Source organism: Larus michahellis, chromosome 3 (assembly GCF_964199755.1).
Source record: "Larus michahellis chromosome 3, bLarMic1.1, whole genome shotgun sequence".
NCBI lineage: Eukaryota > Metazoa > Chordata > Aves > Charadriiformes > Laridae > Larus > Larus michahellis.
This window is the reverse complement of record NC_133898.1, coordinates 18,252,024-18,265,908: the sequence shown is the minus strand read 5'-3', so window position 1 is coordinate 18,265,908 and position 13,885 is coordinate 18,252,024. Positions and strand designations below refer to the sequence as shown.

Below are 13,885 nucleotides of genomic sequence, written 5' to 3'. Positions count from 1 at the left end.
TTATACAAGCTAGCTGCATCTTGTTGTTCTGTTGCTTTTTCCCTGTGTACATCATAAGGCAAAGGCTATATTTGGAAAGTTGGTGTCAGCTTTAATTTGGTTCAAGGCATTAATGCCTATTATTACTCTTGTTTGTGTTACAGGTGGAATACTTAAATTTGGGGTTAATTTTAACTGTTGCAAGATTTTTATTTAATTTAAAGTCTTTCTATGACTGAAGCCAAAATGACTTGCAGCTATAGTATCTATTTTTGCAGTTCTCACTTAAGCATATTTTCTTCCTTGTTCTAGATTGGAATGTTGACTATAACTACTGATGATGAAAAGGTAATCTGTTTTAAACATCATTGAAGTACATCTGGTAAATACTTCAATTTTGATTCTGTTAAACTTATTCCAAAGGTCTAATTACCAAGAATACCGTCATATAATGGCATGTCACCCATGTAGCCTGTATAGTATATTTTCAAGCTTCCGAAATACATGTATTTCTTAACTTTCTTCTTCTGCCTAGTGAACTGTTATCTTTTTATTCATGTAAGCAGTTTGGAGCAGTGTGAGCTGTGGTCCAGGTCTGCTCCCTGTAATTCGAGGAAGGCATTGGCCTGTCTGTACTTCAGTAACCCTAACTGCATTCCAAGCCTCAATTCTTAACTTTTGAGGGAGGGATAAAGCTGCAAAAAAAAAAAAAGGTCACTGACTGTAGTACCTGGTGGTTTACACTTAAGTACAGGCTATCGCACACCAGAGCTCATGCCAAAGAAAGTTTGAACTAGCTGTCAGACTCAATGTTAACTCTTTTGTTTGGCACTGCTATACCGCAACACTTGCCTCAGCAGGAACGTAGCAGAGTAAGGTTCAGTGCTTTCCTTTTTCTGGCACTGCAGGGAACTGATGTGTATTTTAGTTTACTCCTTTTCTTCTGAAGGTATGATTAAAAAGGGGATGAGGGGCAGATAATGACTGATAAAAGTTCTTAAAAGCTACTGCGTAGTGCTGAGCTTGAAGGTAATGACAAGTTACATGAAAGCTGCCTCTAGTGGGTTACTCTGTAACTTACAGTAAACTGGTGAGTTGTGGCTTTTTTAAAGTTCAAATGGCTAAAGAAAGTTCTGGAACATGCAACATTAGAAATAGTTTTGACTGTTGTGAGCTTCTGAAATTTGTTTATGCGAAGGAATTCTTCCTTGCTGGGGAAAAGCCAGGAAGTTTTTATCCAGATGAAAGCAGTCCACTTCTGCAATGGATTTTCATCTTCATCAGAGACTTGATACATTAGATCAAGCTAACTTCTTATATCTTCAGTCAGCCCTTTGCCCTTTAAGGGAGTCTGACACTAAGAGTCACCATCACAGTGACAAATTGCAGAGTGACCTCCTGTAATTTGGCTGTTGTGTTTAGGGAATTTAATGCTTTTGGGTAGAACAGACAGGCTTCAGGAGGGAAGAAGTCCTCAGTATAGAGGACAATGTTGTGGTGTAAGTATTCAGTCTACTAAACATAAATATCTGTCTGCTTAAATTTTTGCTTTGCCAGGCTCCAGATGTTGAGTCTCGTGAAGACCTGATAAAAAACCACTATATGGCAAGGATAGCAGAACTTACGTCTCATCTGCAGCTTGCTGACAGCAAATCAGTACACTTCCATGCTGAGGTGAGCACGCAGGCAGTGTCTGTACTGAAAACAGTAAATCGCTTTTTGAACTTTCCACAGGCAAGTGTTTTGACACTGAGTTTAAATGTATGGAACATAATGTTTCATAAAAACCTGTTCCTGGAATATGTTTGGGTTTTTTTTGTCTGTGGTGTAGTATGCATAAAAATGGATACTGTAGAAAGATATTTTTTTTAAATACTTTGGTAGCCTTGTGTTGGGGGTATGAAGACGTACAGTGTTTATCGCGTATAGGTTTGTTCACATAAGCTGAAGCAGCTGGCTTTAGTTACCAAGCTAATTCTGACTTCATCTTGAAGTGATGCTGATGTCATTCAAAAATACTTGAGTGTAACATGAAGTGATGAAAACAGCTCTCCTCTGAGAAATTGGTTCTTAGGCATAAGTTATACAATGAATCGTTTTGTTAATTCTTGAAGTATCTGACTTCCTGTTTTCATTTCAAATCATGAGGTAATTTTTCTTGAAAGTAGTGGCCATTTTGATTTGTGGAACTAAATGATATGGAGTATACCAGAGCTCCAGGCTGACAGTGCAAATCTTCTTAAATATTTTTTTAATAGTAGATGACATAGTATGGAGGAAACATCTTTGATATTAGAGCAACGTATGAAGTGAGTTGTCTGTATTGCTTTTTCCTTATGAGATATTTCCTAGTAATTATGTGAAAAATATGATATTTAGAGGATTGGTAATATGGTAATTCTGTAAAATTAAGGAAAATGTAACGTTAACTACTTCATTACATTTGCGTTTAAAAATGTGCACAAGTTCTGACTAAGTTTCTTGAAATCTAAGGATTACATAAAGATGGAAATATCTAAAGCAATTGGTTAAAGATGGTGCAAGGCAATACTCTTGAACTAACTTTCCTCCCTTCTACCCTTCTTATCCTCTTCTGATTGACAGTGTCGAGCACTTGCCAAAAGACTGTCTCTAGCAGAGAAGTCCAAGGAATCGCTTACAGAAGAGTTGAAACTAGCCAGTCAAAACATCAGTAGGTTACAGGCAAGTAAAATGTTATATAATGTAATAAATGCATTTTGTAATTGTGCGTAAGGGGAAGCTGGAGGAGAAAAATTATGACCCTTGACTATGGTCATGTCTTTATTAGGTCCTTAGTTATGTGATGTAAAAACTCTAATGGTATGTTGAGAGGAGACTTAAAAAACACACTTCAAATCCCACATATAAAGTTGAACGTGCTTGCAAGGAAAAGGTTATAGTAGCCAAGCCTGTGTGTTAGCACACGTGATATAAAGGCTTTTTATGAAAATGCTTTTTTTAATGTCAAAAGGTGTTGCTGTATGACTGACTGCAGTGGCTTGTTTCCCTCTGCAAGGAGCGGATTAGTTTGTGTACAGCCAGCACTTGCATCTACTCCTCGGAGTTAGATGTGATACTGACGAGGCTGACTACACATCAGTCCATTTAACTTGGAAACAAGACTAGAAAAGTGATGAAAGTGCAGTTTCCTAGATGATACACCACATTCTTAATCCTTTCTAGCACCTGGGACTGAAAGTCTTAGAAATGCCAGGGTGTCTTTTTGAGATGGACAGCTTAATATTAAGCAAAAATAGCTTCAGGGTAATCCTTAAGAAGCCGTTGTAAACAATAGATAATAAACTCTTATACCAGACATCCTGTGAATGTCCTGTCCCTTTGTCCTTCCCCTCCACGCAGTTCAGAAAGGAGCCAATAGTAAAATAAAGTATGTATAAATATTCAGTGTTTAAATGCCTTTGTGTTCTCTTCATGTTTAGTTCATATCTTTATTGCTCACCTGTCTGAGATGGTGAGTACCTAAAATGCTTCATACAGGCAGTGAATATAATGATATACACTTAAAAGAATTGTTCATGAACACAAAGTACTCTTTAGTTTCTCTAAAAAATTCCACAGTCAATATCCAACTCAACACGAGATGTTAATTTTCAATTACATATTAAACTTCCTAAGAAAAGATAGCAGGCGCACCATTTGTATGTTTAGTAGCCTGCATAATATTGAATCATAGAATTATTTAGGTTGGAAGGGTCCTCCGAAGGTAATCTGGTCCCCCTACTTGGTCAGAGCAGAGAGAGTTCAGATCAAGCTGTTGAATCGGGAGTTTCCCGTATGGCCTCGCTGGCCTTCTGCCACAGTTGCTCAATTTCCTAAGGATTGGATTGTTCTTTGCTCTGTCCCTGATCATTCAGCTTTCCTGGGCCCCTTTAACTTCCAGGGCAGTTTTACCTGGGATCTTGCCAAGCAGACCTTGAGAAAGCCAAAATCTGCTCCTCTTAAATCTTGGGTTGCTGTAATTCTACTATTCATCTTGCTTGCTTCCCTCAGGATCTTAAATTCCACTAACTCAAGGTTGCTGCAGCCAAGGCTACCATTGGCTTTCACATCCCTGACCAGCTTTTCCTTATTTGTGAGTAACAGGTCCAGCAGAGAGCCTCTCTTAGGCCTATTGATCACTAGTATCAAGAAGTTCTTTACCACACTCAAGGGAACTCTTGAATTGCTTGTGTCCCACCTTGTTGCCCTTCCAGGAGATGTCAGGATGGTTAAAATCCCTCATGAGGATCAGGGTCTGGACTTGTGAGATTTCTACCTGCTTGTAGCAAATGCCCTCCATATCATCCTTGTTCTCCCCTGATCCCTACATTTGAGATCTTAATTGTCTTCAGACCACTCCTTCACGTAAAGCATGACTTCCACCCTTCCTATCCTGTCCTTCCTAAAGTGTCTGTATCCCTTCATGGCCGTGTTCTAGTCGTGCACGCTGTCCCACTGTGTCTATCTAATGCCAGGGGGATCATAGCTCTGCGACTGCATGTGGATTGCTGATTCCTTCAGCTTTGTATGCCACATATATTCATGTACAGGCGGTGCTCTAACCCTATAAACTTCACTTGTTTCTTGGCTGGAAGCAATGTTGGAAAACTTAGCTGTTAGTCTTTTTATTTAAGCCATAAAAAATGGGGGGGAAAAATTATAAAGGAAACAGCAAAAATAAGGGGAACATACTATGCATGAGACTTCAGGTAAAATAGCTATTGAGTTTCTTGCAGCAAGTGATTTTTTTTTCTAAATGGTTTAGCTTAATTGCACACACTTAGCAAAACCGTAGAGCTTACTAAGTGGAGATAGAAGTTGGCTGCTTTGTGTCAGTTGTTGCTAATACTGAGCAAAGGCTTCTGGTTACTTTTTGTTTCCCTTAGGACGAATTGATGACAACAAAGAGAAGTTACGAGGATCAGTTAAGTATGATGAGTGACCATCTCTGCAGTATGAATGAAACCTTAACTAAACAAAGGGAAGAAATTGATACACTAAAGATGACTAGTAAGGTAAGTTGACGTTAGGCACTGGCTGCGGTTTGGAGGTCTGTGGGTCGCATTATTACTGCAGTATTACCCTTTAACAAACCAATTCACAAGCTATAGTTCTTGGCCAATTGGAAAGAAAGCTATAAACCTGGTCCCGCATATTTCAGTGAAGAAAAAATTCTTGCAAAACATATATTTGGGAAAGAAACAACACTTTATGTCACTGCTTTAAAGTTGGCTTTCAAAGTGTATCCTCTGATGGACGATCAGCACCTTTTTTTGTGTGAAAGGTTTTCTGGTGAAAATAGAACTATTTGCAAATCTATCTAGTGTTAACCAGGTGTTTATGATTAACTTAGTGGTAGGAGTGTCCTTCCTGCACTCCTCTCTTGGTTGCAGCATAGTCTGTTCTTGGCGGCTATTCTTTTTCTGTTTTACTTCTATATTCTAGCTTTTTGGTCTCTCATATGTAGGAATGAAAACTTTGCCACTTGAATTCTTCTGTGACTTTAAAATGCACGCTTAATTTTTTTTTTTTCCAATCAAGGATTCTATCCATTTACCAGAAGCAAGTTTCTGACTTATCTTCATGTTAATGATGAAAAATACAGAAGTCTGCTGTTGGAGCAGTCAGTGCTTAAACCATGGTATAGCTTATTCTGATGGTTCTAGGGAGAAACAGAACTCGTGAAGGCCTTTACCCTTCACTAGTCTGGCTGGGAAACTAATAAGCTAGCATTGTTCTCCTTAATTGTGGAATGCATGGAAGCAAATTTCACTGAAAGGTTAAAAAAAAAAAATAAAAATCTATGTTTTGATTAAAGGTCCCATGACAGCAGCTTTTATTTTTTAGAGTAGACTCTTCCTCTCATGTACAGAACTGTTTTTCTTCAGATGTCTAAGTGTTTTGACTGGCCACTGCAATCTTTAAAACTACTTTTTGGAGTATAAGCTCTTGTGTCTTTAGAGGAAAGCTCTTGGCTGCATACTGACCATAACACTTCATGTTTTTATAAAATGTTTTCTGGAATTTTTCACTTGTCATACTTCTAAGATTTGAAGTGGCCCTCTGTCTGTAAGGAGGTAGTTCAGAATCTCACAACAGTAGACACGGATTTTCAAATGCTATCAAACATAGATAGTGATTCAGTTAAAATCAAAATGATGCAGTTAAAGCCACTATCACTTGGAGCGAGTTGTTGGTTAGGTTAAAACCAAATGTTATCTTAAGGAAATAGGAAGACAGGGAATTGCTGGCAAGTAACTATTGCACAAAAGTTTATTTTAAGCTATACCGTTTGCTTTGTGGAGCTGTTGTAAGTCAAACGTGAGTTGGTTAGCTGTAGAACAAATTCTCTTCTAAACTAGGAATATTCTGTATAGACCAAGTTATAGTTAAATTTATTTTTGGAACAAAATGATAAGGTGGGGAATCAATTTTAATTTGATGCAATTATCCTATAAGGTTTATATTTGGAGTATCACTTAAGGGTGAATTATGATTTGACTTGCCTTCACTGCCCTCACAATATTAGTGGTGTTAATACAACTGAGTGTCTTGGGACGTAACTCAAACGTCTCTTTTTCCGCAGGTTTTAATTGAGGTAAGGTACTGTTGTGCTTATTTGAAATACCTGGTACTTAACCACTGCTATGGCTGGAAAGACAGAGGGATTTTCAGAGCAACCAGTTACAAGCTTCCGTTATTAAAAGCCTATGGACTGTTTATTTTCAGTTTGACTGTTCTTTGTTTGCTGTAGGCATATATTATCAGACATCAGGTTTTATATGTTGTCTGTATAGATTTTCTTATCTAAACTATATGTTCTGTTCACTTGTGTCTTGTTGCAGGGAAATTCTAAAAAGAACAAAAATCGATAGCTTGCGTCTGATCAACTGTCTTTGGAAGCTGCTGCTGCCCAGGATGCAGTTAGTGAATGTTCATCCCTGTTTGTTACAGGAAGCAGAGGTGGCATTGGGTCTAGTAAAAACTGATTTGGTGCTGTAAATGGCTTTAAAATATTTAGAACTTGTGACAGATAGAACTTAATGTTGGCTCTAAACCAGGAAATACACACTGTGGATAATTTATATAGTAATTACCTTCAGTTTTTACTGTGCACTTTTTAAAACTAGGTTTTAATTTCATGTAATAACTTCATATTTTGTATATTTTCAAATATGATTATGCATTAACAAATTTGGATCAGTGTGGTAGTTGTCTATTTTTGAGTTATGTTAAATTGTCAACATATGTACATTCCTTGTTAATAACAGTTTAAAATTAACTTTGAGACTTTTGGCCATGCAAGATGTGCAGTTACTGTGAATATCCTATTCCTGTTCTCAGCCCTTTTGAATTAATTGGAATTGTAGCTTTAAATGATTTCTATAAATTCACACAAGTAAATGGGATCACTTTTATTTTTGACTGTGATAGTGGTAACTTTTGCTGCTTGTATTTGGCACTTTTGGATTTTGAAGTAAAGAGCACAAATAGCTGAATTGGAATACTTCTATGAAATTGCTTTAAGCGTTTTGTTTACACATATATATGTATATATATTGGTTGAAATAGCTGTTCAAAGCCAGAGGAAATTGTGATCGTAATTTGCCCCAAAAGAGTAAAGCAATATATGTGTGTAGAATAGATCAGCTTCCTGTGCTCTCTTACAGTAAAGAAGAATATGAAATATGTAGAAGATTTAAACACCGAATTTGCAAAAAGTCTTCATGGAATTAAGTCCTGATGGATTCACTGGGGGGATGCACGTGACTTTTCTTGTGTTTTGGGAAGTTTGTGAACTTTAGGCCTCTCCTAAGATTTTTCTTTTTTTTTAAGTGAAGTCTAACACCCTAAGAGTTCACAGCATTGATTTTTTTTTTTTATTTTTTTAAGCAGATGCTGTGCTGCTCCACGCTTTACACTGATCTTCGGTTCCATAATTTGCATTATGGCACTTATTTGTTCCATAAGGGTTTACTCTGATAACAGCTGTGTTGATATGCATTATTAGTATGTAATAAAATCAACTACACAAAATGAGCTTGACTTTTTTGTTGATTCTGATTATATCCCGGTTTCATGATGTGGTATTGTGGTGAGATACTAACAGCTACTCCTGGTAAGGTGAGCTTAAGTAATAAAACCTGTCTAGTTACTCTTAGTAGCGCTACTCTTTGTTTGAGCCAGGCTGCATTTCTGTTCCTAATGCTGCGGTGTGCAAAGTACACCGAGTCCACGTTAGCTTTTCTCACCTTCTTGTCTGCTGAAAAGCAAACAAGCATCGTATCTGTGCTGATCCCAACTGGGGAACTGTTCTGGTACAATTTTTTCCTTATAAAGACCAAATGGATGCAGTCATGAAACTAGAGAGGAGATGGGGAGAGCCTGCGTGGTTTCTTACTAGCATCGTGTTGAATTTAAAAAATACATGGTGGTGCTAATAAGGGTTAGGAAGTGTTTACTTTCTCTCTAACCATTTTATTGAAGCAGATACAGCTTCAACTGTTTCAACTAGGGTTGGAGGCCAATTGCTTTCTTCCAATTCTTCTGAAGCTGCCTCATCTGGGGACTTTCATCTTGCAGTGAAGGTACTAATTTATCTTATTTTAATTCCGTGGATCAAACTGAACTTCTTACTGATGCTGCTTCTCATAGGTGGCTGCATTAAGAAAAAGGTTTTGCATATGCCATTTTTGAAAAGCCTAAGTAAAAACATGGTTTGAAGATTGAGCATTCAAAAATGTGCATAGAAAAAGTTAAATGTGTCTGTTATCTCAAACTGTTTTTACAAGAGTATACCCCCAACATCAAAACTGGAATTAATATAGAATGTGTAGGCATTTAGGTACAATTCCAATGTATGTTAGTTTATCAGCGTTTTTTCCTTGCAGTGTGTCTTTGGAAATACATTTGGGTGTCCCTCTTGCCAATCATCAGCAGTAAATATGCTCAGGAAGAGACAGTTTGACCACTCAAGCTGTCTTCAGTTTTTCAAGGAAATGTTTCCAAGGAAGTTACAGACAACTGTAAACTATCAATACACAAAAATAGAATCTTGGGGGGGAAAAAATAGTTTAAAATGGTATTTTGGATACTCTTGTAGTAACACTGTGAAGAGGCATTAGTATATCACATTTAACTTAGGCCTTTCCACTTGTTCCAGTTTCTAATGCCACTAACTAGCTTGTGCTTATCCCCAAACTAGGTGGTTCTGAATCAGTTTCTGAATATCTCAAACTTTCTTAAATATCTAAATTGTTACTGAATAATGCTATGCTATTAAAAAGCTGAAAGTTGTCCTCAACATTGAAGTGAGGAATTAATTTTTGAGACAAAGTTTTCCAGAACTATGAATTTGAACTACTTTGTCTATACAAAATGGTCTGTGCAGATTATTATGGAACGCACAAAATTTAGGCAAAGAAATTGTACTAATATTGCAATTAATGTTCAAAAACTTACAGTGTGAATACTTGACTTCCTAGTTGATTAATGAGGAAACTAATGACAAACTGATGTAAACTAGGAAAATCTTTAGAACAATATAATATAAAATCAGGGTTAAAGAAAAATTCTGATGCTAATTAATTTTTTTAATGGACAGTTCACCATAACCCAAGTTTTTAAAGCATTTTTACCATGCTTAATTCATTTCTCCATAATGTTGGGCACCTCATGAGGAATCTCTCATACTCATGGCTAAGTGACCAATTCCGATAACAGCACTATTTCCTATTAATGGTTTTAATAACAGGATCTTCAAAAATTCTTTCTGAACTTTGCTTTAAACCTATACTAATGCTCTCAAAGATTTTAAAATGTTTAGCTATCCTACATTTCTGAAAATACATCCCCAGTAATTACTCTGTGTGTTCAAAATAAATACTTGCTATAACCGAGAATGAATTTGACTTCAAGACTGCCCTTTTAACAACTACTTCATGAGTTTTGGAAGTACCCAAGCAGCAGCACATACACTGGCTATTTTAAAAGGCCTTAAGCTCTTACAGGTCAGAGGTTTCCCTGCCTGGAAGATAAACTTCTAGACTAAGATTCTTAGGCTGACATTGTCATAAGCCGCACAAGGGTGTTATCTCATTGCTGTTTAAATACCGATGTGATTATTTTAAATTGTTACATACACAACTATACATCTGTGATTTAAATACTGATCAACCTAAGCGTTGATTTAAAAATGGCGGTGTTTGCAATGTCTTTTGCCAATTCCTTCAGATTAAGTCTTAACCAGCTCAACACTTCAATGGTAGTGGTGCCTGGATCTTCACATTGGATGTGATCTAGCAGTGCTCCAAGCAGCAGCGGTATCAAGACTGAAATTCTTTGCCTTCCCATCTTTGTTGAAATGCATTGCCTATTTATACAGGGTATTTTCCCTTTTTACCAAGCCAGCTGCATTTCTAATTTGTATTTGTAATCCCACTGCTCTTCCTACTCCACCTTCCCTCACTGACAGATGAGTTGAATTTTTTGGCAGGGAAAAGTCTTTGGCCCAGTGTGTTTCCTTGATGCTGCCTCTGGGCACGGCAGGGTCTCATCACTTTCAATAGCGCTCACAGTGACTCCAAAGAACAGATTTGCTTAGACGTTGAAGGCATCAGTTGCAAACAGGAAAGGAAATAAGCTTTTTATCCACACATCACCTATCATGAGACTAGAGAAGTTATTTACTGGCTTGGTTGAACAACGTGGGTACTTTTTTTCTTTTTTTATATACAAATCCAACAATATATTAAACCTTGGAGAACCGTCTGGCCCTGTAAACTGGGCAAGCTTGTTCTTTAATGCAGTTTGTATGTAAGGTAATTTGAGAGCATGATCTTAGCAACAGCGGGGCCATAATAAAAATAAAGCATAGTGCAGTAAAAAACTGTAATTGCTACCAGAGGTCTGATTGCTTCCTCCCACGAAGGCTAGATGCCGCTGTATTAAGAATGCTTGTTCTGTCTTATTCTGCGTTTTCTGCTCCTGTTACTACTTGCAGTATTACTCAGCAGGGAATCAAAACCACGTTTGTTTAGAAGGGGCCGTGTTTGCCCTCATTCCTGAATATTTCTTTTAATCACAGAATTAAAAACTTGCTTTAACTATACTTTTGTCTGCAGAACTGCTGGCTTGGTTACAGCTGGGGACAGAGGGAGGCTTTTGGGGACCTTTGTAAACAAGGCCTGACCGGGACTATGAAAGCCACGGCATGGAAATTTGCCTGGGGGCAGTTCTCATTGTCTGCCTCTGCTGTGCGTGTAGGCAGCTTTAGACATGTCAACGCTAATTTAGAACCACGCTGGCTTCTTACAGAAGCTTCCAGTGCAAATTCTTGCATCGCTGCAATACCGAGGTTACATAGTTGAGCTGCAAAACAAGAAGCGTATGGTTCTTGTTGGCCTTGATTTGCGTGGCGAGCTAGCATGCTAACAGCCCTGTCAGGATTTTAGGTTTTTAAACTTTATATGTGGAATTGTAGAGATAACAGCAGAGGTCAGACTTTATCTGCACTCATTTAACTCATAATTCACCGTATAAGTCCAAAACTTCATAATAAACTGATGAAGTCTTACCCAAGGAAGTGGCCTTTGAAATCTAGGCCTGGTGTCAAAATCGTATTTATGGTCTTTCATAAACAACACAGCTTGGTTCTGACAAGAGTTAAAACCACACGATTAAAGAGTCCAGGTAATTTCCAGTCACTTTAAGCATTGTGGATTCTTTCATGAATTGCCTTGGAAGCTAGTCTGTGGTGGAACGTAGCTGCCTGCAAACTTTCTCCGTGTAAAGCTCGTTGCTTCTGAAATGGGTATGGAGGACCTTAAGTCTCCATACACACCGCCTTCTGCTACAAGAAGTGTCTTCGTCCTTGTCTGCCCTCCCACTAAAGCCTCAAGTTTCCATCCTCTCTGACTTCGAAGGCTTCGATTTGTGCTTAAATAGTAATTTAGACCACTTTTTATTCAAGAAAAAAATATTTTAATGATGTCATTAGCTTGAAAAGGTCTGAACTGAGAACTCCCGTGCAGCTTCATTAACTGCAGCCTTTGGCGTAAGGAACAGCTGTAGTACTGGAACTGGTGCTGCACCCTTTGTGTGCCTTCTACTTAATCGACTTTCAACTTGCACGTAGCATATGCGATGTTGGACACAGCAAATATTCACCTTTGGAGGGGGGAAATCAATTTTTCCAAAAGTTTCTTTTGACCTTTGGGAAGTCAGGTTTATTTTCAGCCCAAGCCAGTAGCCGAGGACAAGTTTCTTTTAGGTTATCGATCTAGCCCAGGAGCTCAAGAACATTTGAAACCAACCAGCACCCAACCTCTCACAAAAAGAATGTGAGTATGCTAAATTTCTATAACCGATTTATATGTAGTTAATATATGGTACTTAAGCAGTGAATGTCCTAAACTTGTGAGGATTTTTTAATAGCAATAGTACTACGTGAAAAATGAATTTATTGTATGAGAGAGAAGAATTTGACTCTTAGTTTTGCATTTTGATGTGAGTTCTCATTTTAGATGGACTTTTGCAGGCATTTTTTTGCTAAAATAGAAGGCAAAATAGTAGAGCAAAGAGTTCAAATGAATTTAGAAAGGAGTGCTCTTCTGTCTCCAATTAAGACTATTTGGTTCTCATGAGATATGAACTGACAGGTGTCACTTTTGACAAAATAGTTATAAACAATAACCATTTTATAAAAAGGGTAGTATAGTGCAAGTCATGTTAAGATCAACATAAATATAGTCAGCAATGTAACGGAGCCTGCCTCGACTCATTTTCCAGAAAAGCCTGTCTCCTTTGGCGTGACTTTCTGACAACATAAGAACTTGTAAAACAGTCTCACCAGCTTCTCACCCCATGGAAAATCGACCTTGGCTCAACCGCTGTCACGGGGTGGTGCCTTGTAGCCTCACCAGAGGCTGCCAACCTCCTTCCTCCAAGCCTGATCCCCAGGAGGTCCTCATTGCTGTAAATAGCGGTAGGTCACCTCTGAATCTCCCCCTCTTTCAGTAGATTGCCCTTCCTCAACCCTCTTTGACTGCAATTCATATTCTCTTACTCTTCAGTAAGAGATTTTTCTGGCTGGTCCTCTACCCAGAAACTTCTTTCCCAAGGGTTGAATAATCTTCGTTAAAACATGGGTACTTTTTTTTTTTTTTCTTTGAGGTGTCCCTTTCCTGGGGCATGAACATTTGCACACCAAGAAATCCTTGGCCCTTTTCTTGACAGTGTTTGCCTTTTTGGAGACGGGGAGGTTGACACTGTAGAGAAGGAAATGGTTCTTCTTACACAACTTTGAAAATCACCCTGGCTTAAGAACTTCTAAGAAACCAGCAAGTTTATGTATTTAAGCTAAATGGCTGTGGAGCTCTACCCAGCCTTTCCAGCCAGCACAGTGCTACCAGAGAGACATCTAGGAAGGGTGCGGACTGAAGAGAGTGATCCTGGATTCCTTGTCCTCATTAGAGGCGTGAGGCTCCTCCAGAGGAACCTTTCTTGGAGAAGACAATTAGGAAGGAATGAATCGAAGCTCTTCCCAGGAAGGGCTGTCCTTTGAGCTTTGTGGCCGTGAAAGACGTCTGTCCCTGCTCTTCCCTCTCTTAATTTTCGGTCCTGTTGGCTGGTTGAAGGATGAGTTCTGCCCTTCCCTGACTTGAGGAAAGGTCTATCGATACGCAACGGACAGTGACGGCCAAATACACGCGCAGCGTCGCCTTGACTGTGTTTATGAGTAAGAACTTTCCTCTGCTGCCGTAGCGCCCATTAACCGTTTCTTTCCTCTTCCCTGCCTTCAGCGTTTCCACAGGCTTCACAGCTGCTCGGGTAACTTCCTTACTCCCCAATTACATGGAAATCAAATTAAAATTCCCGGGCGGGG

General features: G+C 38.5%; 1 protein-coding gene across 15 annotated transcripts in view; it reads left to right on the top strand.

Annotated features, from left to right (window-relative positions):
* Positions 1–8,040, top strand: part of PPP1R21 (protein phosphatase 1 regulatory subunit 21) — a 33,466-nt gene extending 25,426 nt beyond the window's left edge. For 5 of the 15 annotated variants that reach the window (XR_012585980.1, XR_012585973.1, XR_012585977.1 and 2 more), the window contains 6 exons: positions 292–327; positions 1,537–1,653; positions 2,584–2,682; positions 4,887–5,015; positions 5,542–5,641; positions 6,846–8,040. Coding sequence is in view for 6 of the 15 variants with exons in the window: in XM_074578901.1 (XP_074435002.1) it covers positions 292–327; positions 1,537–1,653; positions 2,584–2,682; positions 4,887–5,015; positions 6,846–6,875 (411 nt within the window). In the remaining 9 variants the exon portion in view is untranslated. Of the gene's footprint in view, positions 1–291; positions 362–1,536; positions 1,654–2,583; positions 2,683–4,886; positions 5,016–5,541; positions 5,642–6,845 lie in introns of those variants that run through there. The other 10 variants (XM_074578903.1, XM_074578900.1, XM_074578904.1 and 7 more) reach the window with 8 other exon arrangements.
* Positions 8,041–13,885: the final 5,845 nt, after the last annotated feature.